We start from the raw sequence: 26,403 nt of genomic DNA, 5'->3' as shown, positions 1-26,403 counted from the left end.
TGCTTCTTCTGTTTGGTATATTGAGAGAGCACTGCTGAGGTGTTGGAGGGAGTTGCTGAACAGGGTGCTGTCATCAGCGTATTCAAGGTCGGTCAGGTGGAGGTTGCCAAATGACACGCCTGAGACTTGCTCCCGGACTCGGATCATGAGGTGGTCAATGACACACTGACCCCACTGTTCATGGGGAACCACTCTGAGTCCTTCCCATTCACACAAACACAGCTCTCTGAGTTGTTGTAGAGTCGCTGGAACAGCGTGGATATTTTGAGTGGAACTCCAAGGTACTTACGCATGTTCCAAAGGGAGCGGTGGTCAACTGTGTCAAAGGAAGCTTTAAGATCTATGAAAGCTATAAAGAGAGTGGCATCACTGCAGACCTGCTCAAAGAAGGTGGTGACTCCATGGCCCAGTGGAGAACAGCCCCCCACAGACTGAACCCGGGGCATCATCCTGCCATTCTCGAAGTGAAAAGTGGACAAGCTACTCTGCAGCAACTACAGAGGCATCACACTGCTTTCCATACCTGCAAAACTGTTCACCCGTATCCTTCTTACCTGTGCTCTTCCTGCCATTCGAAGCCACCGTCACCCTCAACAAGCTGGCTTCATGCCCAACCGGTCCACTATCGACCACATCTCCACTCTTAGACTCATTCTTGAGAAGGTCAGAGAGTTTCGGAAGGACCAACATTGTGTAAAGCAGGGGTGAAAATCGCTTTTTACTGATTTGTAACGATGTTTAAAGTTCTGCATTATGATTCACTGCTCTTCAGGTTGGTTCCTATCACAGAAGAGTTTCAATTTATTAACCATTTCTGACAGCACTGGTGGACTGGACATTTTTGTGTTTAAGGTGTACATTCACATGGCAGTTGCCCGATATTAGATAATTAGAGGTGTGTCCGATCAACAGCAACTAGGGATGCTCCGATCGATCTGTGGCCGATCATTATGGCCGATATCGCTGCGTTATGTTAATCTGCGTCACATAAATAAAAGGGAAAAAAGATAAAGTATGCTCTGTATGGATAGCACACATTTTGGTGTTGACCAAACGAAAGGGAATGAAAATTGAATTGTGATGGAAAATGTCAATTCATTTAATATAATTGACAAATATTTCCAGAGGAGTGGACGGTCTTAAATTACCTCTCGAGTTGGGCGTCTTAATGTCCCTCTCTGACCCAAAACAGTGGACTGGTCTGTCTGACTGACAGTGAGTCAGGAAGGGAAAGTGATGGTCCATTGTTTGGAATTTGCTGCAGTTGCAGGCTTTGTGAAGCACTCAGTCTCTGCAGCATTATGGAATGCAAAGCCAGAAATCCCCAATGCTTTGCTAATTTGCACAGTTAGATTGGCCCCAAGATAGTTGTTGAAAGAACTACACTGCCCCTTCCAGCAGTCATCCAACAAGACGATTAATGCGACAAACTTCTTTTGAATTGGATTCTGAAAATAACTCCCAAAGATTTTTGTTTTATTTTTAAAGTTTAACAAAACATATTCACGTGTCGTAACAGAGAGAACATGTCATTGCAATTTGCTGCTGCACCTTGGAAAGCCCCTTCCGCAGAGAACAATTCTGCAGAGAAATTCTTGATATCGCAGGCTAAAAGTTGATGTTCCATGGGCATTTAAAAAAAAATACCAAAAATGACACGTATGACACTTAATGACAACATGAATCTAATATTTAATCATTTTCCACAATAATCTGATTACTTTCCACTTCGATCGATCGCTGTTTAGCGAATGAACAAGCTATGCTTAGCTAAGCTAAGTTAACTGGAGAAGCTTTAACTTGCACCGAGACAAATTTAATTAGGCACAACGATTTAGTTGAAGGTATTTTTGTCCCATAAATTAGTTCTGGGAGGTACTCTGACAAGGCTTAAGCTTCTTCAGTAGTTTACTTCAAAAGCGCCAAACCGTGAGCTGCACTTAGTGAAATGAAACGGGCACTTACACAAGTGTCTTTTGCAAAATGAATACATTCGTTTCTGGTCTACAAATACCACAGGGTGCATTCTAACTTGTAAAGGTAGGATATACTGTATTACATTTGCCACAGATGCAAAAAAAAAAAAGAAAAAAGAAAAATCCTACCCAGCCGACTTGTAGTCACACGTATATGTTCCCAAGTTTTTAGCGACAACAAACCTTTTGGCATATTCGTCAAAGGAAATTCCTACTGACTGAGTGACTGAGTCTGTCTGCAACAAAATGGCCGTGTGGTAAACACTGAAGTGGCTAAACATGGTTCCCACATCCCAAATGTGGTTTTAAAATTCTTAATTATAGTTTTAAATAGACATGTTTGTGTCGACCAAATTTTGTGGTCAAGTTAGCTGAGCTAGCTATTTTTCTCCTCACCCCTACATCCCATCTGTGATAGTCACTGACCTGCCACAGATGGGATGTTTCATAGCAACTTTATGTAGTGGTGAAAAGGGTCTTCCGTGACATTGTGGTACTGTATTTTATTTGTAAGGTGCAAAGGTCAACACTTGGTTGTTGTGATATGAACAAAATATTTGGTTTGGTTTCAATAAGAAATCTGTAGTTCTTTTTTCTCTCTTTTTTTTAGGTGTATTTATTTTCCAACTCTTTCAGGTTCAGTAGTTTTCCTCCATTCTGTAATGTTCTTGTTTAACTATTAATGAGTCACACAGTCCCAGACCTACACAGTCTGTGGTAAATGTTCTTGGCCATGTGTCACAGAGCTTAACTACTTTCTTGACCACAAACAAAAAAAGGAGGAGAGGCTCACACATGGCATTCAGATGGAGGATTGGGCACCGTCCAGGTTTTCCCATTGTTTGAGTCTAGGCAAGTCCTTAAAGAAACATGTTTTGTAATGCTGCTCATCTGCATATAGTTGAGCGTCTTATAATGTATGAAATTTCATCGACTGAGCTCAACTAAACATAAACCTTTTGAATGCAGACAAACTTCCCTATAAGTACTGGAACAATGACGCCATTTAAAAAAATGTTTTTTTTTTTTTTTTTGCTTTTGACTGAAAACATTTGGCTTTGCTGTAAATACTAATTAGCATTATTTGCAGCAGAACACCAAATCTTTAGGTATGCTGAAGTTTTGGAACTGCGAGACTAAACATAGATTTAAGTTAATAACACTAAAAAGGAGACGTATTATGCCTTTTTTTTTCATAATTTCATGCGATTCACTGGAGACTTCATTTAAATGTCTGTGACTTTTGAACATTGTCAAAATACCTCAAGTATTACATGACAATGTACACTTCACATGTTTTGTGATTGTGTGTGAATGGTCAGACTAGGATTGACTCCAGCATAATGTAACCTTCAACAGGATAAGTATCATAAAAAAAAAGGGTGGATGGAAAGATGAGCGGATGGATGGATTACCATACAGCGAACTTGTAGAATAAAAGACGCATCTTGTTCATATGTATATACATACATACATACATACATTTTCCGAACCGCTTTATCCTCACGAGGGTCGCGGGGGGCGCTGGAGCCTATCCCAGCTGTTTCCGGGCAGTAGACGGGGGAAACCCCGAATTGGTTGCCAGCCAATCGCAGGGCACACACAGACGAACAACCATGCACGCCCACACTCACACCTAGGGACAATCTAGAGTGATCAATCAGCCTGCCATGCATGTTTTTGGAATGTGGGAGGAAACCGGAGTACCCGGAGAAAACCCACGCAGGCCCGGGGAGAACATGCAAACTCCACACAGGGAGGCCGGAGCTGGAATTGAACCCGGTACCTCTGCACTGTGAAGTCGACGTGCTAACCACTGGACTACCGGGCCGCCCCCATATATATATATATATATATGTATGTATGTGTATATACAGTATATACTGTATATGTGTGTGTGTGTGCGTATCAAATCACAGGAAAAAAATGGATTTCGATGGAAATGCAAAATTATTTTATCACATATTTTGATCACGGTATTTCTCATTTCCAAATACCGTATCTTGCATACCATACCAACTGCCTGCAAATATGCACGTCCTAAATCGTGGTGCATATGATAAAGCATATCTGTGCTCAAACCTTTTCTCTGCAGAAATGACAGATTATAGTATTCAAGACTTGTATTAAATCGGCGTTGCTTGAACCTGCATTTGGTTCCTGCATGCCTTTATCCCTCAGAGCTGGAGGCTGCTGGTAGGTGAGACAGCTGCCTCAGCATGCCCTGGAAGTGCACTCTGCATCTTGGGCCTGTCGCCTTGTTTTCCTTAGTAGTGCTCCTCTTCACCCTGCAGTGATCCCTGCTTTTTCCAAAGAGGAACCTCACCACCCGTTACTACACCTTTGAAAGATTGACATTGATTATGCAGTGATCCCTCATTTTTTGCAGTTAATGGGGGCCAGAATCTCCCGCAAAGTTGAAAAAAATGCAAAGTATGATGGGTCCCAACCATCTAGGAATTTTTGTGTATGTGTATGTTGGTACCAGAATGTTAAAAATATGTAAACAGTATTTATACTTTACATATTTGAGAATAAATACAGTATGTTGGAAAAGCCTGTTAAGCACTGAAGCCATAAAAAAAATGTGGCTGATGCAACACATGATTGTGGCTTTGCTTAAAAAAAAAAAAAAAATCTGTTGTTTTTAGCACTGGGATCAGCAACTTTTGAAATTTATACATATATACATACATACTGTACATGCATACATACGTGTATATCCCTCACAGCCTGATTTCTAATGAAGAGTGCAAACAAAGTACGACACCCACCCTGACCCCGACATTTTGCTCCGACAGAAACAAGTCAACGCATGGAAACCTTGGTCCTCTCTGATTGAATCCTTATGTGTGGGGGCTGGGCTTGTACAGAGAGAGTGACCCATTTAAATTGGGAGTTCACCAAGAATGATAATGCAATTCACTGAGCCCTAAGACGAGCCTTGTGCTTTATCTTTGGGGCAAAAGTTATATAAATGCACCCCAGTAATTAGGAGCTTGATAAACACATTCTCATGAGATGAGTAATGAGCTCAATTATCCGAGATGCTGATGACATGACCTGGAATTTGTAAGCTTCATCTCCTGCTGCCAGCTTTGTGTACTTTTACAAAGATGCTTTCTTGCTGAGTATTTTTTTTTGAGTGTTTCCTTTGAAATCATTTTGTGAACATAATTTGTCTTTTCTTTTGCTTTGCAGGGACCTAAGATTCAACAAAATCAAGGATTTACAACCGGGATCGTTTAGCCGATTAAAGAATCTCAACACACTGTAAGTTTTTGTTTTTATTTTGCTTGAACTAATTTCTTTTTTTTGTGCAGTCAGATCGCATTGACAAAACATAAACTACTGGTATTAAGCCTGAAAGTTTGTAAGTAATGAAGCTTAAAGAAACACTCCCTTTCAAAAATCTTCTAAAGTCTTCCGACTTTCATTTAGAAAAACTGTCACTTCCGGAAAAAGTCATGCTTGTATTGCACGAACATAAAATCTTACTCGTTCTGCTCCTAATTTCACACGTGGAGGTCAGTTTTGTAATTGTAGAGGAATTTATATATCTATATATCTTTTTTTGTTTTATTTATTGTTGGCTTTTAATCTTTGTGCCTGAATGCTTAGATCAGGCTTCACCAGCCTTTTTGAAACTGAGAGCTACTTCTTTGGTACTGATTAATGTGGCTACTCGTTCGATACTTCACTTCTGAAATAACAAATGTGCTCAAATGATGTTGTCATCAGTAATTAATAATATTCATCCACGAGAAGACACTTCTCATGGTAATTATGTCTCACAATCATGATCAACAATGATTTCATAAGTTAGGAAGTATGAAGCAACACTTTTATTTCTCTAAATCAATGCAAGTGTTTCCATATTTAAATGAGGATTTTTACAACATTCCAAGAAAATCACAATGTCCCATCCCTGGTGAGCTTGATCAACACTAGAGTGAGATGCCCGCAAATCATGCTTCATCCAACAATCTACAGCCACGTCAAGTTGCTCGATGTCCTTCATCTTTTATTTATTTATTTTTGTTTGTTTTTAAATATGTCGTGAGCCTCTTAATTATTTTTAATTCAAATAAAAATGTATTTATTGGTGAGATGCACTGCTCATGTATAGGTGTGTCAGGCTACGTAGCGAACATTGCTAGGAAAATAGGGCCTGCAATTTCCTGCACATTTTGTGGTGGAAATTCAAGTAAAATTGAATTTGGAGGTGTTCCGCTTCATCCAAGACAAAATGCTGCATGCTTCCTCAAGTTGGTACAGAACATACATGTGCATATAACATGTAACCTCAAAATAACTTTCTTTGCAGCCTCCTCAACAACAATCACATACGAAGAATCCCCAGGGGTGCTTTTGAAGATCTTGAAAATCTCAAATATCTGTAAGTTGTCCTGATGTCAGTCTTTTTTTTTTTTTGCTTTCCAGGTCATGTAATGAGTCTTGAAACCAGATTGCTTAGCGAGCAAAAATTTTAAAAACAAAACTCTCCCTTAATCACTGCACATAACATCACGAGGACTGTTCTTGCTGAATGTTATTGAGCTGGTTTAGGTTTTGCATTCATTTTGAAGTTGACGCCTGGAACCCGTTACAAAAATTATGGCATGTTTACTTCACACTTTTGCATCAGTCTTCCTTTTAATTAACTATACTCAGTAAGCAATTGGGAACTGAAGACATTAGATGTTGAAACTTTGTGGGTGGAATTGTTTGCCATTCTTGCTAAATGTACTACATTGTTGTATTTTGTGCTTTGTAATTTATGTGGGAGAGATCTGAACTGCTGGCACGCCAGTCGAGGACTCGCACTCTTTTACTGCAAAGCCATGTTGTTGTCACACTTGTAGAATGTGGCTTGATGGTTTTCATATTTAGTTAGGTACTTTTTTTTATGTATCGTATTGCGAAGTATTTAGCAGACTCCAGACAATTTGGAGACCGAGAGTCAATGCCATTTTCACTATGAAATCATCATTTCCGCATTTCAGCTGAGATGCAGCTGGTCTGCTCTTCGACATGTTGTGACTTGACACTTTGCCGCTTCCACATAGAACACATTTATTATGATGTCAGTATTGCTACATTTACATTTTTGTGTCATGTATGAAAAATGTATACACTCAGGATCGTCATTAGGCTTTTGCAAAGCTTGCTGATGAGCATATCATTTGTGTTGGAGAAGGGAAACGTCTAAAACATGCCGGATAGCGGCCCTCAAGGAACGGAGTTGCCCACCCTTGGTCTTGGCTGTTGTCCGTTGTTTGTTATGCAGGATATGGGCATTTAAACCTTTTTTGGGCGTCGGCTTTAGCGTCTTTATCCAGCACAATTGCATTGATGGCTATGACTGTGTACAAAACCTCAATAAAATCACTGCAATACAGTAATGACACAGTGCCATAAAGTGTTTGGTGTTAGTGCATGTTGTCCAAACACTTCTATGATGTGTAAAGTTCTCTTTAGCACGCAGTTGATGCCCACGTATTATATGACATAGTAATCTGCCGGCGAAGCTTCACTGAAAAACTCGCAGCTCATGTTGTGCCATTCTGTGGTCCTGCTGCCGCCAGTCTCAATCTAAGACTAGTGGTGATCTGGCTAGCGACAAGAGGCTAACCACAAATCATGTCCCTTGGAGGCAAATCTTTTGTCCTTAAAACGCAGGATGTGCCGGTCGTGTTGTTTCTGCTGGTGTTGTTTCAGTGATAAAGGTCATTCAATCTGAAGTGTGGAGCAGAGGTTTGTCAGAAGCAAAAAACAAAAAAATTCTGAAAATGATATCACAGTGACTCGGGGTTCAGCTTGCGAATGTCCTATGACAAACCCAGAAAAACAGGTGAGTCGTAATTGGTCGTTACCTGAGTAACTGTGATGTCATTTTCAGTCGTCAGCAAGTGGCACAATGGCTGCTTCCTGAGACGGATAAAAATGGCTGGATTTTATTTCATATTCTGCGAAGGCAATGTTCAGCAGAATTGCTTGTTTTTACTAGTGGGGGCACATACAACATTATTGTAAAGATGAGTCCTTAAGGTTGGGTGGCTGACTACTGGTTTTGAAAATGCTTGATTAGATATGCAGCAAAACCTGCATTTGAAATGTAAATATCTCAGGCGATCCGGTTTATTTAATTGTGGCTGCCAATATCGCGATCAAGATAAAAATAGCATTAATTACGCTGCCCAAATGTATATTCACCATTATCGAAATGTTTCTAACCGACTAACTTGATTAACTTTTAAAAAATAGAATTGCCAACACCGTACGTGGCCTTCCATGCTTCTAATTTCCACTTTTTTTGTTCTGTCAGCATTAGATTCTTCAAAAAAAATAAAAAAAGATTGAAATGTATTCTGAATTATGTAATGTACATCTATGTCACGATGTCTCCAAGAATCTATTTTTGTCTCTCATCCCAAATCTTAATTTTGTATTGTTAATGTGTGCCTGTATAGATTTGTATACAGTAATCCTTCCTCTTTCATGGGATTTACGTGCCATGACCCACCACAATAACCGAAAAGCCATGAAATAAAAATACCTTATTTAAATTCTCCTCAGCTGTTTTTAGAGCATTGATTTTTTTTAATGTCTTTGAACGCATCAAAGCAATAAAAACACACTTGTATACAAACATATATTCAGAGACCTATTGTACATATATTCAAACATATTGTACAAATGGTGTGTGCGTTCTGTGTAAATAAATAAATAGTGGGACCCCGCTGGGAATTACTTTAATTATAGCTTTTATAATATAAACGATGCTTGTTGAAGATAAACTACATTGGCAGAAGGAATGGCCTGTGAGTCGAGGAAAGGTATTACCCTCCAGCTAATATGTTGGATCAGTAGACTTAAGTGGGTTGAGTGTTTAAAGGACATTGTCCCCACTATATATCTCTTTGTAGCTCAATGGCCTTCCAACATGTCAGGGCTTGTAGTGTCCCATCATCCAGTACACCCCCACTCCTCATACTTTTAATTAAATACCGTTAACTATTTACAAGCTGTTTTAATGACAGAGTCCGTCTCTTTTTCAAGCACCATTTAAAACCCACACCATTGTTCTGCCCCTGTGATTAGTTTAGAATGTTCCCTCTGCATCCACCCCTAGCTAGAGTTCAACTTCAGGCTTCAGTTATTCACCTTGTCCTAAAGCCTACAGCTTTAATGGCCATTGAACCAAATCTCCACTCCACCATCGTTAACAGGTCAGATCAAGGTTAGAGAGCATGAGTCTGACAGACCATAACAGTGCATTTGACTATTTGGAAATTATAGTGTACACACCTACTGTAAATGGTGACAAAAGAAATGCAGCAAACTACATTGTGTCCACACACTTCTAATTCAGGTGATCAAATACATAACGTATTGACACAGCACACCTCGCATCTTACCCAATCGTTTCAGCATACAGTGAAACTCCTCTACAACGAAACCTACATGTGCAAAAATACCCCCTTGTGTGAAAAAATCTTGATGCATTAAAGCCATTCCCTGTTTTCTGCTTCCGCCTACAACGAAAAGTCTCCCTGTTGCGCAATATGAAACCCTTTTCTCCACCCTTGCGTCGCAATGAGGTTCACTGCAACGGAAACAAGCCTTCCGCAAAAGTCTAATCCAACCTCAGCCTGCCACAGCCACCGCTACTACTTAGCTTGGAAACTGCAACAGCAACCACCGCACTGGTTTACACATGCACAGTAGTGCACGAAGTATTTGTTATTGTTAGCACATGGTTAGAAATGTCACTTGTAGTTTCAGACACAGCACGAACATTTCATTGCTTGGTATAAAATGGCTACAAAACGGACCTTTGCAGACCAAGGCTCTTCAGAAGGAGTGAACAAAAGAAAAGCTTTAACACTTGAAGACAGGATAAAAGTCATAAAGATGAAAGATGGAGGAAGCAAAGTAAAAGACATTGTGCAAGAAACTGATGTAAGTGAAAGTGAATGCTGATTGTAAATTTCCCAATTTCTTTCCCTTTTTCTCTTTCTACGTTGGTTGTATGAAGTGTCAAATAAGTGAATGCTCATTCTTAGGCGCTATTGGAATAAAAATTAAAGTACACATGTACGTTTTGTGTGTGTGTTTGTGTTTACGTCTGAGATAAAATTTGCTATAGTGAAAACGTCCCCTGTTGTGAAAAATTTCTGGCTGTGTCAGGTTTATCCAATTTGACACTCAGGAATAAACAAAAGGAGGAGACAGGAGACTCGATTCTGGTACCAGGAGGGAACGAGGAGAAGCGTTCGGTTTCAGTTCTCCGCACGTAACCCTAACGATCTCCCCCTTCACCTCCTCATTTATTGGGAAAGCTACTACATAGGTGTGTCCAACCTAAAGGGTGGGGGCTGTTGAACACACACTGAACTTGTTTGACTATGTGTGTGTATGTGAGTGCAAATTACGTACATGTGTGCAATTGTCACAAAAACATCACGCCGCAGCTGGTGTTGATGGCTCCATTCACTGTTCACCCTTGCTCACTGTTTAGTCTTAACACTTATCTCGTCCCAACCACGTCCTCGGAAAGGTGGTTGCGTCCCTAAACTTCCACACAGTGCACCAAGCATTCTTGATTATAAAAGTGAGTATATAATGGATAAAATGTGAGTACATAATAAAGTATGTATCTTTATTAAAAGCAGAAGCGTTCTTCATTGCAGGCATAGTCAATTAATGATTGCAAGCATAAGCGTTCTTCTTTGCAAGCATAATCAATTTATCATGTCAGGCATAAGCGAATGTATGATGACTAAAAATAATCAATCCAACAGGCTGCAAACATGATTTCGTTATAGAGGAGTTCTACTGTATCAAGACATTATGACAATGCTGTGCTTCCAAGTTTCATTGAAAAGCTTGAAAACTCTTTTCCATCATGCATGGCCATGCTACAGTGTACAAAGTGAGGTCCATAAAAGGCACGAACAGATGAACTTGATGTGGAACAACCCATCAGCGACATTTGGGTTGAACTAGAATAGAGATGGTGAGTCTGTCTCTCTTCCAACAATGGTGACCTCTGATGATCTTCCAGATGAATGGCGAAAAATTCCAAGGACCACAGAAGTCATCTAAGAGAGTGGAGGCTGTTATAGCAACAAAAAGACGACAGACTTGTTATATTTGGATGTTAGCAATTCTCCTAGGTGTCATGGCCAGGTGTGTCAAAACTGTTATTCCTAGAAATCTGCTGAAAATACAGTGCGTCTCTTTGCAAAAGTGTCCACTAACTGACGGCATGTTCCATTCACCTGAATGCGATTTGAGTATTTCAATTTCATGGAACATTATTCCTTATTTGATCCGCACGATCCTGAAACCTGATAGCGCTGACACGACACGCTTTAGCAATGACGGAAGAATGCAGTGATGAAAAAGGGTGTTTATTTTTCCATACACTACATCGCATGTTCCACAAAGGAGCTCCATATCTGTTGCCGCGGGTGCGATGATGGAACGCATAAAACAGACAGGATTCGGAAGACAGCTGCAAGCAATTGCTTTGCTTGTATCACATTTCTTTTAGCGTGTAAGATTTCCACATTAATGGGGGGTTCTGTCGCATAGCAAGGCTGAGATGCAGCCCAAGGAATTTATGACATGAAAAACATCTTAGACACTTTTTTTAACCACTTAAAGAGCACTTTTTGAAAAACTTTGAGATTCAAAATTGTAGTGCAGGGAAAAAGATTGCAATTGTTTTTGTTTTGTTTTGTTTTGTTTTTTAATGTATGCAATTCTACTGCCTCATAGTGATGTGTGCAGTTCCCAAATGCGGTTCCTTGTCCGATAAACAACTGTGGCGTGCATTTGTAATGTTTGTTATATTTTCATTGTGAACATAAGCACTTTAAAAGCAAAGTGATTATTCAGTGGAGTGTGCACAGTATCTAATTGCGCTGTGGTCTGCTGCTAAAGAGAGAACAAACGGTGCAAGAAGTAGATTAGCAACTGTTTGCTTGACTTGCTGCAGCACAGTTCCAAGTAGGTGTGTGAATTGAAAACAGCTTTTGCCGTCCTCAAGGCCAAAGACGTTCGACCTGGTCTTTTATTTTGTCTACCGACTTTCTTAACCACCAGGCGATATGCACACGATGCAGATGTCTGTATGTGATACTAATGTGACTGGTTATCTTCCCTTTCAGCTATTTGTACAAGAATGAAATCCAATCAATTGACAGACAAGCATTTAAGGGGCTTGTCTCTCTTGAGCAACTGTAAGTGAACAACTTTTTCGTCACCTTTTCCATTGGCCTGTCTCTCTGTTCCTGCTACCCGCGAAACAGCTGCTCGCAACAACTCATGAAGAATAGAAAGCGCTCCATGGTCATGAGTTAGTTCATGCCGTGACTTTGCAGGCCTTTCACAAGTATCATGCATTGCTCCTTTGCCTGTCAGTGCAGTTATTCCTCCGCGACGCCCGCCATTATCCACCTTCCCTTCGCCACCATGCATGCCGTGTGTGCACCCACCCTTGTGTACCGCGCTGGCCCCCTTTGACCCTTTTTGCATGACTCGCATGTCTTTTAGCCTCGAGGACAGATCTGCAGTTACACCGCCCCAACCCCCATGCTTGTAGCTTGATGTTTTTGCCGCTGATAGAGTCATCATAATGCTGAGCTAGAGCGTTGCTTTTGCCACTCTCGCTTTTGCTGTCGCTGTGTCCACATTTCTGAGAATCCTTCAGTGTGTTCGAACATATTTTGTTGTCTGTGTTAAAATGTGACTGCCAGTCAAGACACAACACATGTAAGATCTGTTTTTACTTAAAAACAAAAATGCTTATCGGTGGATTTCTAATTTTAATAGTTCAATTGTGTGTATTGTGATATTTGTCATAAACAGATCTCTTGAACCATAACCCATAATCAACGTGGGCGATATAAACAATTTCCTCAACAAACGAGGTTCACTCTAATCTGTGACTTCACTTAGCTGCATTAATGCAGAACAAATGTCTAATTCACTAAATCCTATTCCAACACCAGGCTCACTGCCCAACAGATGCTTTGAATTTTGCGATAATATAGGGTTTTATTAGCAAGTGACAAGTTATGAACCAGCTTTCAGACTGAGAAATAGTTTGACTACATCTCACACGGCAACATAAATATGCCAATACCTGACATTGCATGCTTCTTTTCAGGGAATGAATTGATTTGAAGGCATATCCACTCACATTTCTACATAACCCACCAACAATGATTTCATTACAGCTAAGCATGACCCCGCATCTCAAATGTGAGCAAAATATTGACCAGAAATTGGAATGCAAAGCAGGTCGCGGCAATTAAAATCCACCCTTGCAAAAGATACACTGGCGTAAAGGCGTTTTAATGCAATTTAATGTTGATGGGCTGGCTGTTTGTACCAATAGTGGGATTAAATTCTTTTCCTTTTTCCCCTTTAAGACATGTTATTTAGGACACATACAAAAGTAGTAATTTTTATATATAATGTAATTGCACAACACATGGGCACCTCACTTATAGACATATTAACAAAATATTATTTTGTACATAGTGGGGTTTTTTGGGTGGAGGGGGGCCTTCGAGACCTGCTGTGCCTCTTGCATCCCATTTAAATGAGCAGCGTTTATTGATCAGTTGGATTTTATCTTTTCTTCATGATTATTGTTTTAGTCTCCACAGTACAAGTGTATTTGGTGGACTTTTGTTTTTGTTTGTAGTACTTGATGTATTTGTCTGTTTGTCACTTCTATACTTTCTCATCTCCTCTCCCATATAATGTGTATATTATGTTTAAGATAAAACATGCCAAGCCATCCATTCTTTCTTTTATTAACCTATAGCACGCTGAAGTGGCCTTGATTCTGAATTGCCAGAAATGACAGCTTTGCATTTGTGAATAGTCAAACGGAGACCAATAATGCACTGTGCTTTGTCTGTAATTTGTTCTTCTTCAGGTACCTCCACTTCAACAACATTGACTCATTGGAACCAGAATCATTCAGTCACCTACCAAAGCTTGAACGATTGTGAGTGCTCTTTTGCCCATTGACGTGGAATAATCCTATCCTCTAATTATCACTTTAATCAGCAGATCAATTGGACACCTGCTGAATTCTGCAGGACCTCAGAAGACCAAAAACCATAGATAGTCCCTTGTACTTTGGATTACTTGCTTTAGAATTCAGGGTATGAATTTTGGATTAAGTGCGCATTATGAACGTGAACTATTTACCAAACAAATGACCGACATAATGTGTAGTTGTTAAATAAATAAATAAATACAACAGTTAACAATAATCATCATCTCCTATAAATATCAACACTAAATACAATTCACTTTATCCAAAAATCACTGGGTGATTTTTGGATAAAGTGAATTGTGTTAGTGTTGAAGATAAAAAGAAAAAAAAACATACCTGATGTCCCTTAGTCAAGCTAAATTAATAAACAAACAAACAAAAACAAAGAATGTAATTTTGAAAACTATGTTTGTGTACAATTGTAGATTTTTTAAAAATGGCACTCCCGGATTGTGTTGCATTGTATTGTATGAACTACTCAAGCTAGCAAATGCAAAGCATGATGAGAGAAGACCATCGAGTTGAGTCACGGTTAGTATTTATCCATCCATCCATTTTCTGATCTGCTTATCCTCACAAGGGTTGTGGGCATGCTGGAGCCTATCTCAGCTGTCTTCGGGCAGTAGGCATGGGACACCCTGAACTGGTTGCCTGCCACTCGCAGGCACACATAGACAAACAGTCATTCGTGCTCGCAATCACATCTACGGACAATTTCGAGCACAGGTGTCAAAGTCAAGGCCCGGCGGCCAGATCTGGCCCACCACATCCTTTTATGTGGCCCACGAAAGCAAATCAAGCATGTCAAGTTCCATGATGCTTGCTAAAGTCTGAACCAAAATTTCAAATTGTCATATGTAATCCACAATAACAGTCATTATTCTTGACTTCTGATTTTAAAACAAGTTATCCATCAATTTGTTGTGCGCTGCGTATGCAATATGTGGAGGTGATTAAAAATTTATATGGTTTCACAAAATTCACAGTCCTAACGGCCCTCCAAGGCAAACCGTCACTACAATGTGGCCCGTGACAAAAATGAGTTTGACACCCCTGATTTAGAGTGTTTCGTTAACCTGCCATGCATGTTTTTGGAATGTGGGAGGAAACCGGAGTACCTGGAGAAAATCCGCGCAGGCACGGGGAGAACATGCGAGCCACACAGGAAGGCCGTAGCCTGAATCGAACCCTGCCCCTCTGCACTGTGAGACGGACGTGCTAACCAGTCGCCCACCGTGCCGCAGTCCCTTCAAATTTAATTTGTCTTGACAGAGCTGTGAGCTGTGAAATGATCCAAGTGTTCTTTCGCTCTGCAGTATATTTGTTCAACAGCTGTCAGGAAATATTGTGAGGCCAATTTCTTTCACGGCTTCCAAAAATATTCTCTTTGGTACAATCAGTCTGGGAAAAACGAGAGTAGCGGAACAGGAAGAGAGTTAAACTCCTGGATTAGGCTGATGACTGAGTACATATCCTTGCTCCATCAGTTGATCTGAACAAACCCCAACTTGAAGACTGTTTGGCTGAACCAGCCAAAGTGTGATCATTCACGTCTCGCTTATTGGTGACGAAGGCAGCCCGGGCTGCCAGAACTCGACACGTGACCGTTGAGACTTCATACGTGCCTCACATTTATGTGCTTCAATTGTGCAATGTACCGTATTGGCCCGAATATAAGACGGTGTTTTTTGCATTGAAATAAGACTGAAAAAGTCGGGGTCGTCTTATATTCGGGGTCTAGAAATTATACCCATTCACGAGCTAGATGACGCCAGATATCATTGAAGCGAATGCTTAACTTGACTCCCCGGGCCAAAGTGAGCCCCTGTCACGAAGAATAAAAATAAAAATTGCGGTAAGAAGGAAAAGAGAAGAAAATAATAGAAGAAATAACTGAAAATGGAGAAACGTAGTGACAATCTGGAGAAAAGTGGGTCGAACATCGGCCAGTTTAAGCGGCAGCTGAGGAGAAGTTATGATGTAATTTACGTTTCAAAAACCAGAGGCCATTCATTTACGAATGTGATTGCACTTTAGTTTACAGATTTAAATGTTCAGATATTAAAATTTGAATGAGGCAAAATAACATGCTTTTTCTCTCAAATATATTGTTACAATAATTTGTTTCAGATGTACTGTAATTATTTTCTGTATCAAAATTAATTTGGTGTTCAAAAAGCCTTTTTTCAAACTTGAGTCTTAAAAAAGAGGGGTCGTCTTATAATCAGATATCACGTCTTATATTCGGCCCAATACGATACTTGACACAGTGAGATTTCAAGTTAGTGTATTATTGTATCTTAATTCAAGTCAAAAACACCTACCAATATACAATAAATCAATGTTTTTGAAATTACAGTAGCATGAAATATTTGGTGTCTCTCAATGTGTTTCAGGGCTTGACAGTGCACCCAATATGCTCACAAATGCAGCCAAAGTTTCTCTGTGCTGGTAAAAAAAAATTCATCCGGTCACACTGGCGCAAGTGCATTTTTTAGTGCTCCTCGCAGTACTTGCGGGGGTGGATGCAGTTCCAACTTTGTGGGTCTCTCAGACTGCACGCACAATGCACATCTGTGATGCGCGTCATGTTAAATCGTTCTTGTGTATATAAGAACTTTGCCATGTCAACGGCCGTCTCACTGAACGATTGTAGCTCTTTTTGCTTTTCAATGACGGCGTCCCATTCATCTTGATCCCATTCACAGAGGCACTTACGACCCACTCTGCATTTCGGCATTCGACACTACGCGCTTGTCATCCAGTGTTCCGTGTTGAATTATAAATACTGGTGGGCACACACTCAACCTTTGTGGTTCAAATGGGCAGTGTCATAACCGGATCATGGCATTAAACTTTGAAACCTCTCGTGTTTGGCAAGACACGAGGAAGACAGAAAAATGTCCCTCATTGCATTAAGCGTTCATAGCTACAAATATCCAAACTGTGCGCTTTTTCGATCGATCTATAAAACCAGACATATGAGAAGAATGATGAATGACAAAATCACTTTGCTATTTTCCCTAATTGCAATCGATTGTCCATCTAGTCACTTACTGTATGTTACAATCCCTAAACAAATCGCAAAGGGGCAAGATGGAAAACATACGGGAAAACGGCACCACGAGGACCAGAGTTTGTCATCTATGCTAGATGTTCAGGGACCGGGAGCAGTGGAGCAGAAGGCGAAATATACAATAAAAAGTGACGCAGTCTAAAATGAACTTGTGCAGTGACCAATGAGACCAAACCTTTTGTAAGTGTGCAGGTCAGTTATCACCGTTCCCTTTCAAACATCTGATTATTACCAGATGTTTAAGTCCTGTTGCATATCTTTCATTGACGCCATTTGTGGGCTGGTTTCTGCCAGCCGTATTCATACTCAGAACATCAATAACTATAAATTTTTCATGAAATAATAAGGAAAGGATGGCATAATGAGGCACATATTTCTGTGGTACACAGTGTGTGCGTCACATTGAAAAACCTCAAGTCTTAACTGTTTTGGGAAAATCTCATAAATATCTTCAAAGGTCATGAGTTACATTTTTCAACCTCTGGGCTGTGCTATGAGTGATCCATCAGTCTCTAGCATTTTTTTGGAGTTTAGACTCATAAATTTGCTTGTGTATCTCTCCTTCAGGTTTTTGCACAACAACAGAATCACCCAGCTGGTCCCGGGAACCTTCTCCAATCTCCAGGCCATGAAACGACTGTAAGTGGAAAAGCTCCATGTCAACTTCTAAAACAGCTGTGTGGGAATGCATATCTGGATCCATGTCTACCTTACAAACCGTCTCGCCCAGTGAAAAGCTGGACTTGCTAATCAGTTCCAGCACATGCCACCACAGTGTTCTTTCTGTTCTTTGGGAACAAGATGATTTCTATCGCAAGGCTCACAGCATATTCTTGGCACTGTTTGTCTGAGTTCTTTGTGTCAGCTGCAGAACTTTAATTTATTTAAGAATTTTAATCCTCTGTGTACTGACAAGCAGGGATTCAAAATTGGCATTATGTTTGCAACAAAGTATGTTTTGTTTTAAGGTTATTTATTTATTTATTTATTTATTTTAGTTAATCTTAATGCCACATCACTTAAGTGGACAAATATGTTGGTGGACTATCAATCCTTTATTTATTTATTTGTTTATTTGCTACATCTGTGCTTTTTGATATAAGGCTTCTAAAAACTACGCGAGATACCAAATTGTTGTTTTGCGTTTGTAATGAATAGTTTGGCTTCCTTATCTCTTGTTCCTTAGATATTAAATATTCAACTGTTGGCTGGATATTGAAATTTCTCTTGAAAATTCTACTACAATGACTGTCACTATTGCAATTGTGCCTGAGTGATTGTGCACATTGTGTGTTGAGGCGACTGGATTCCAATTCGTTGAACTGTGACTGTGAGTTGCTGTGGCTGGCGGACCTTCTGAAGCAGTATGCGGAGTCAGGAAATGCCCAAGCTGCCGCCACGTGCGACTACCCGAGCCGCCTGCAGGGAAGATCAGTGGCCACACTAACAGCCGAGGAGCTCAGTTGTGGTATGGTAGAGGAAAGCTACAACCATGCATGCCATTTCAAGAATGCCATTGAAACTCACTAGGCACATTCACAATGAAAATGTTCACATAGTGTCAAGGGGAGAGGTCGCCCACCTGACTGAAACCGAAAGCTGCTTCTTGGATCCTGCATTAGTAGAGTGGAGCTCAGTAGATTTTATTTATTTATTTATTTACATTTTGTGAAGTCATAATGGTAAGCATATCATAAAAAAAGGATGGTGCTACATCAACTGCATCAAACTACGTATGTTGACATCAGGGTTAATTAAGGCTCGCGCGTAGACAAGCATACAAACAATAAACAGACTGCAATATAGGCATTCAATCCCCTTCAGGCTTTTTCCTATGCCAAGTCACCTGGTCTTACTCACTGCCTTGCAGACATACACGCAGGTGCATCCCCTTTTGTCGTGTCTGAGTTAGTCAAGCTGCGAGCTGCTTCACCCAGACGTTCAATTGTATATGTTCTCTCTTTGATTTTATTGCCTGCAATTGAAGTTCGTTATCACCATCAGTAGACATTGTTTCGAAATCTCTGCACCTCATTTGAACCCTCCTTTGTTCCTCAGTATATGACTACTCTTCAACATTTGGGTACCAGGAGAAAACGGTTTACTTGATGGAAGTCATTCCACATGCCCGACCCACTTAGCCCCCACCAACTGCCCTCCCCCAGGCCCCTTGCCCTGTAAAGGCACGACACCGCACACCAATCCAAGCAGCTGTCAAAACAGCTGCCCTCCTTGCAATGAAATGCCATCTTTCTTCACAGTCTAATTGATTATTCTGTATTTACTTAATTTATTTGAATATGATGCAGACCTGGCTCCTACAAACTGGATTTCCAGGCTATGTTGTTCAACGACTCATCGTCATTTGTGTCGTTGAGTTTGATTTCTGGCAAGCCAACATGTCAATACAGTCCAAGAAAGACGGTTGTGTATTGTTAGCGTTTTACCGGCTCTCAAGCCTCAGGCGAAGTGATGCGTGTCACGTAAAGCAACACACATATGTAGAGACATGTCATCATACCTATGCATACTTGCTATCCTCAAACCTTCCATTACAACGCTCTCTGCAGAAGTACCCAGGATCACCTCAGAGCCCCAGGATGTCGACGTTACATCAGGGAACACAGTCTACTTCACCTGCAGGGCTGAGGGAAACCCAAAACCGCAGATCATCTGGCTCCGTAACAAGTAAGCCTTTTAAGTCTGTGAGAATAATGATCAAACATTTTAAATGTTCCGCAATGCAGACAATCCAATGTTTAATCATGGTTTGTCCTGTTTCAACAGCAATGCTCTTAACATGCGGGATGACAGTCGTCTGAACCTGCTGGAAGATGGGACACTGATGATTCAGGACACAAGGGAGACCGACCAGGGTGTCTACCAGTGCATGGCCAAAAATGTGGCAGGGGAGGTCAAGACCTCAGAGGTCACACTGCGATATTTCGGAGCCCCGTGTAAGTGACGTTTTATAAATTCCTAGCTCATGCATTTGGGAAATATGAGCAAATGTTTCACTTGGATTTACACCTAAAATGTGAACATCAAATTTTGGGACAAAAAAGCAATGACAATGAACTAGCTGTTTTGTGTACTGTATACACAGGGGTATCAGTGATGATAAAGCTAGGAGGAAAATTCTCATAGCAATACCACAGAATCCCCCCCCCCCCCCAAAAAAAAACAAAAACAAACAACAACAAAAAACGTAAATTACCAGGAATACAAAAAATCCCCACGGGATGGGGCCAATTTACTGTATTGGCAGTAACTCAACAGGTTCTCTTTATCAGGGATGGCAATTTTCCGCGGACACGCGGAAATCCGCCGTTTCATTTCTTAAATTGATCATTTTTGTGAATCGTCTAAATCCGTTGAGAAAATTTTAGGGGGGGTCAGGTACCTTATTGTCAAGTTTTCACGAGCTCTCCCGATCAGTCTTTCCATCTTCCGATTGTAAACAGCCCTGCGATTGGACGTGTATGATGTCTTACTTGTTGTGATTGGTCGCCCCGTCCAGGCCACGCCCCTTTCCGCTTTTTTCATCGCTAGCCATTGCCATCCCTGCTTTATGTCAGCTGCTTCAGCAACAATGTAAGGCAATACATCAGTCACATCAAGTGACCTTGGACAAGATAACTTCATTGTATTGTATCTTGTCCAGTATTGTGAGTTCTCCTCATGGGTTAAAGATTGGGTAAAAGTTTAATTTTCATGAAAATTGACTTTTTTCACGATTGAGGCAAAATCGGTTCTATTATCCGAAGTCGACTGTGTTCATTATATACAGTACACGGTACATATGAAATGATGACGCTGCACATTTGATTCAAATTTCATGATAATAAACAATCACAAAAAATATTTCATTGAGACAATTGCAACAAAAGGGTTTGAATTGAAGTTTGCCAGGAAAACCAGTGAAACATTAGAAACAAAACAAGCCATTACATTCTTGATGTATTCACCTAAGACAAATTTCACGTTCACGCGGTAGTTAGGCACGAGAATTTATTGCATCCTGCAAAGTCAGAGTGCACTGTGTCCTTCCCACACAGTGCAAAAGACTGACATTACCTCCGCATTTTAGCAGGTCAAATGACTTGGATATCTCACTTAGCTGAGAGACGAGCAGAGCATAAGAAAAAAAAATCCCTCTCAACACACGCTCACACAAACACACACACACACACACACACACACACACACGCAAACACAAAGACTCTCCTGCAAACACAAAGTTTGTTTGTGACATTCACTAACAATTTGCAACTATGTCAATGGTTTTTGCCACGGCTGTGTTTTGAAAACCACAGGGTCATTACTGGCTTGGTAGGTGGCCCTGTGAACATGATGTGCATTTCCTGTCTTTGAGTGATTGTAAACACCAGGCCCCTTGCTGTGCACAGTTTTGCTGAGTCATCGCTGTAATCATTGGCCAAGTATGGACAGAGGGACCACAATCTGTGATACAGATGGGAAGTTGCGTTTGCCATTATCAAAGCGGCTCTATAAACAGAGAGGTGGTCTTTGTAAATGACTCCTCAGTTTATCAGCAATGATTAAACAGTATTTCCCAGCACCAGGAATAATTTAGAATGGAAAAAAAATATGTTTTTAAATTTAAAGTTGCTGACCTCGAATCTCTCTGACTGGCACGCTGTAAATCAATTCTTCAGGATAGTAACGGATTCAAGCCAGATGATTATCCTTCTGATCAACTGTCGTTCCTTTCTGTTCGCCTCTACCAATTCAGCACGGCCAAGTTTTGTCATCCAGCCCCAAAACACAGAGGTACTGGTGGGTGAGAGTGTGACTTTGGAGTGCAGCGCCACAGGCCAGCCACAACCCCGGATCTCCTGGACAAAAGCAGATCGGACACCACTGCCCAGTGACACGCGCATTAACATCACTCCCTCCGGAGGGCTTTACATTCAGAATGTGGTGCAGACTGATGGAGGGCAGTACACTTGTTTTGCCTCCAATAATGTTGATACAATTCACGCCACAGCTTATATTATTGTCCAAGGTACGTTAACAGAATCACCTCTAGCCTGAAACACCAAACTCTTTTGCATGCTGCATGTTGTTCTTCCAATGGAGAAGTATTCCACTTAGAATTAAACGGCTGCTCTGCTTTCCTTAATATCTATATTCTTGTGACATGATTGAATATATGATATTACATTACATCATATTCTTCTGTCAGAATATTCTGAACTCCTTCGTGGATGTAATTTAACCCCCCATAGCTCATGTCATTCCACGTAGTTAACAGACAGAAACCTTTCGGCCAAAAATGCATTTTCAGTTTTCAGCTGAAAGACTTGAAACAAAACAGCCGAAACAGAATGTTGTGATAATGCAAGTAAAAACCTTAAAGGCAAGCACACTGGCCTACTGACACGTTTACCAGTGTGGAACCCTGGCTTCATAATACAGTATATTGATTATCTCGTTTGTGAATTATCGTACTCTCTCTCTGTGTTAAAGCTACCCATCATGTAATATTGCCTCATTTGTGACTTGAATACACTTTCACGTTATTATATTTATCTCGGCCCCCCCAGCAATTCCCCAGTTCACGGTCACACCACAGGATGAGTCTGTCCTTGACGGCCACACTGTGGACTTCCCGTGCGAGGCGACGGGATATCCCCAGCCAGTTATCGCCTGGACTCGTGGAGGAAGCCCATTACCTCTGGACCGTAGACACTCAGTCCTGTCTTCGGGCACTCTTCGAATCACTCGGGTGGCAGCACACGACGAGGGCCAGTACGAGTGTCAGGCTGTCAACCCAGTTGGGACTGTCCGCACTGCCGTGCAGCTCAGCATCCAACAGAGAGGTGAGTGTATAGGATGAAGCTTTAAAGTTAAGGTTGGTGGAATAAATTGCGTCAGTGTTTACTAACGTGAGATGACAGAGTCATGGTTACTGCTCCACTCTTCATCATGTTAGTTTTCCGCAGGCTGTTAGCGTGGCAAACACTGCATGTTTGTCTTAGAGGAGTTGAGGCATGCAAGGTGGCAAAATGTCAACATTGTAAAACTGACACACTCTTCTGAGCTAATTTAGGTTAAGTCTGTGCCTTTGTGTACGTGTGTGTTGCTAATTGCGACAGCACTGTTCCAAAGTATTTACTCGCTGAAAGAAATGCTGCAGTTTCCTCTTCTTGTAATTCATTCTGTTTTGTGTTTAAAGGCGAAATTGAGGATGATTGTGTGTCACATGCCGCCTTTTATCGGGTGCATGTTGGCGTGTGCGTACAGGATGTGTTGGTGGGATGAACCAGTGTTGAAATTACAGCGAGGGAAGCATGTCAGTCCGTAATCCTGAGACGACGCCAATTTTCCAATGGCTGTTAACATGGCTCAAAGTATATGTTGTTAAATGGTTCCACTTTTAAAATCAGCACAATGCCACACAATCATGGTGATCGAGTGCGATGGATGTGCTATGCGTCGACTGACGTGCTTCGTGCGTTATAATCTAATGTTTAGGAGATAAACGCAGGAATTAATAAAATGTGACTGTTTGACTATGAACATTAATAATAATAATTTATTAGTTGTAGTACTTGCAAAGCAATGTACCAGTACATGTCCTGCATATTCATTACCATATTTTCCACACTATAAGGCGCACCTAAAAGCATTGAATTTTCTCAAAAGCCAACGGTACGCTTTATAATCCGATGCACCTTGTATATGGATCAATATTCAGATTTGTTTTGGATGTAGTATTTTGTTTTTTATTCTGTGAAGCACTTTGTTCCAGCTGCACCGGCTGTGAAAGCTCGCTATAAATAAAGCTGTATTGTATTGTATTGTATTCCCTGTAGCGTAGCTCCATCAACCGCAGCCACTGTTGCTTCTATTCTATGCGGCTTATCATGTGGTGCGCCCTATATATGAAAACAGTTGTAAAATAGGCCATTCATTCTACACTGAAGCGCCTTATAGTGCGGAAAATACGGTATGCTATTGTTGCAGTACTAGTAGCATACTGTGCTGCATTCATGAGTGGATTGTAAATTGCTCTGAACAGTGGGGTTTTCAGGAAGCTCATCTCTGATTTATAGACAATTATTAGTCACGACCACAAATTATTTGTGGGAGGTTAGGATTTTCCCTTGCCAGGTGGCTCTCAGTTGCAGCATGGGAACGCTGCAGGAATTTGAATGCTGTGCGTGGGGGAGGGCAAATAGTTGCAGTCCACCAAACATCTTGACTTTCTGTCAGCTCCCAGACAGTATAACATGATGACTCATTCTGTATCAAACCAGTCCTTAATTTGCGTGTATGATAGAGATGTAGTCTCGGGGCACCGCATGCTCAATACTCAAATGAGAAACAGCTGTTTTATCAACACGTCATATTCAAATGTTCACTTGCTTGCAACCGCATTTGTGCGAATTGCATATCTCTTATAGTTTCAGTTGGGTTGTTGTTCCCACAATGGTTTCAACATCAACTGTTATAAAGCAAACCAAAAAATAAAAATAAAAATAAAAACAACAAAACAGTTTGGTTACTTTTGACAAGCACAAAGGCCCAAACAAACATTTTTTTTTTTTTTTTAGGAAACAAATATTACTGGAGCTCTACAGTAAATATCAAATTTCCTGAGTTTTTGCATTATCATGAAAACACTGATCCACAAGACTGGAAGAGATTTATTCCAGGGTTTTTATATTTGATCATGTATATTTATAAATACATTTTTATGAACCAATGCTTGGCAGTTTTCTGCTTCTTCTCTTTGATACATAAACTTGTTACAAAGCTACACTACTGTGCAAAGCGTTCTGGGCTAAAACTAGATTGATTTGTTGCCTTTGCGATGCTGTAATGCTCGTGGGACTAGAATTAGACCCAAAATTGTACTGTATGTTAGTGTAATAAATAAATTAAATAAATACCTGTATCCAGAACTTTATCCAGATCCTGACCAAATTGTAATGTTACCATTCTACAAAATTATGTTCAGTTAAGAAAAGTGGAAAAATGATCATTTATCCATACGCCCACCAAAATTTCTTTCTTGGACGTTTATCCAGATCTGCACCGAAATGTCTTCCCTGGGTATTGTTTCACAGTGAGTTTGACTGTAATTCTTTTGTAATGTTTAGTAAAACACAAAGACATTAACTAAACACTGACCTTTGTCTGCCCCTTTTGAAAGTGGAGGGAAATTGTTCAGTGTCTTCTGTGAGCATAAGCAGGCAGGACAGCAGACTTTGAGTTTCTTGTCTGCAATGATTGATTACAAAATGCACTTTACCTGTACTGTCTGTACTGGCCTATAATCATTAACACATGCGCGTGTGTTTGTGTATGTTTTAATTCATTCAGTAACGCCTGTTTTCACAAATGCTCCAAGGGACGTGACGGTGGAGTCTGGCCAAGACGTCCAGATTCCCTGCAGTGCTCAAGGCCAGCCACAACCTGTACTTACCTGGAACAAGGTTAGATGCTAAGACAACATTTTTCTGAGTCAGGATCAGAAGGTGGAAATCGTGTTAATCTTCAGGGATGTAAGATCATAGTTCCTGAAGAGAACTGGGTTCAACTACTGCATTGGTCATCTTTTTTTTCTACAGTTTAAATGTAAAATGCAAGATGACTTGTCTTTTCAGTGACCAATAATCATTAGCAATTTACTAAATTAGTGGTTGGGAGGGTCAAGAGAAATATAATCTCTGCCAATAAAATCGATCAGAAATGTTCCGAAAATCCGCCCCCCCCCCCTTTCCCTCTTTTATCAGGAGCCTGACTTTCAATGAGAGGAAGGGGTACTATATGTACTATATGATACGATACAGGTTTTATATATAAAGGTTGTAACCCAGAATAACAATTGCCAGTGAACCACATATTTCAAAATGCAGTCAAGTTTCTTTAAGCAACAGATATGAGTAGTTAATCGGTGTGTTTCCGTGTAACATTTTTGTTAAGCTATCAACTAAAGGGGACATATGATTCTTTTCTTCCCCTCAATTTAAAACAGTTCACATACATGTCTCTCTGACATACATTTGACAAAATAACCCAAGAAACGTGAATTGTATTACACTTTGCACATCCTTGATTTTCTTATCTTGCTGAAATTAGCCTGCCTTATGCTCGTGAGTCAGCACTTATCCCGTCTGGGCCAGTGGTGAATAGGAATTTCCTTAGCATGACAACAAAATGGAGAGCTAGCTATGGCTCATCTTTGAACCCTGAATCTAAAAAAAGTGACTGCAAGATACGCATGCACG

General features: G+C 40.5%; 1 protein-coding gene across 2 annotated transcripts in view; it reads left to right on the top strand.

The window, feature by feature from the left end:
• The window catches only part of pxdn (peroxidasin), a 47,055-nt gene that overhangs the window by 5,765 nt on the left and 14,887 nt on the right, over positions 1-26,403 (top strand). Inside the window, exons 2-12 of one of the 2 annotated variants that reach the window (XM_086127608.1) lie at positions 5,178-5,249; positions 6,304-6,375; positions 12,158-12,229; positions 13,939-14,010; positions 17,708-17,779; positions 18,439-18,608; positions 19,711-19,828; positions 19,928-20,097; positions 21,897-22,169; positions 22,711-22,986; positions 25,496-25,608. In XM_086127608.1, coding sequence (XP_085983734.1) covers positions 5,178-5,249; positions 6,304-6,375; positions 12,158-12,229; positions 13,939-14,010; positions 17,708-17,779; positions 18,439-18,608; positions 19,711-19,828; positions 19,928-20,097; positions 21,897-22,169; positions 22,711-22,986; positions 25,496-25,608 — 1,480 coding nt within the window. The remainder of the gene's footprint in view (positions 1-5,177; positions 5,250-6,303; positions 6,376-12,157; positions 12,230-13,938; positions 14,011-17,707; positions 17,780-18,438; positions 18,609-19,710; positions 19,829-19,927; positions 20,098-21,896; positions 22,170-22,710; positions 22,987-25,495; positions 25,609-26,403) is intronic. The other variant, XM_086127609.1, reaches the window with a different exon arrangement.

The sequence above is a fragment of the Hippocampus guttulatus genome, chromosome 13 (assembly GCF_054856545.1).
Source record: "Hippocampus guttulatus isolate MCC_2025c chromosome 13, RoL_Hgut_1.0, whole genome shotgun sequence".
NCBI lineage: Eukaryota > Metazoa > Chordata > Actinopteri > Syngnathiformes > Syngnathidae > Hippocampus > Hippocampus guttulatus.
This window is presented reverse-complemented; position numbering and strand designations above follow the sequence as displayed.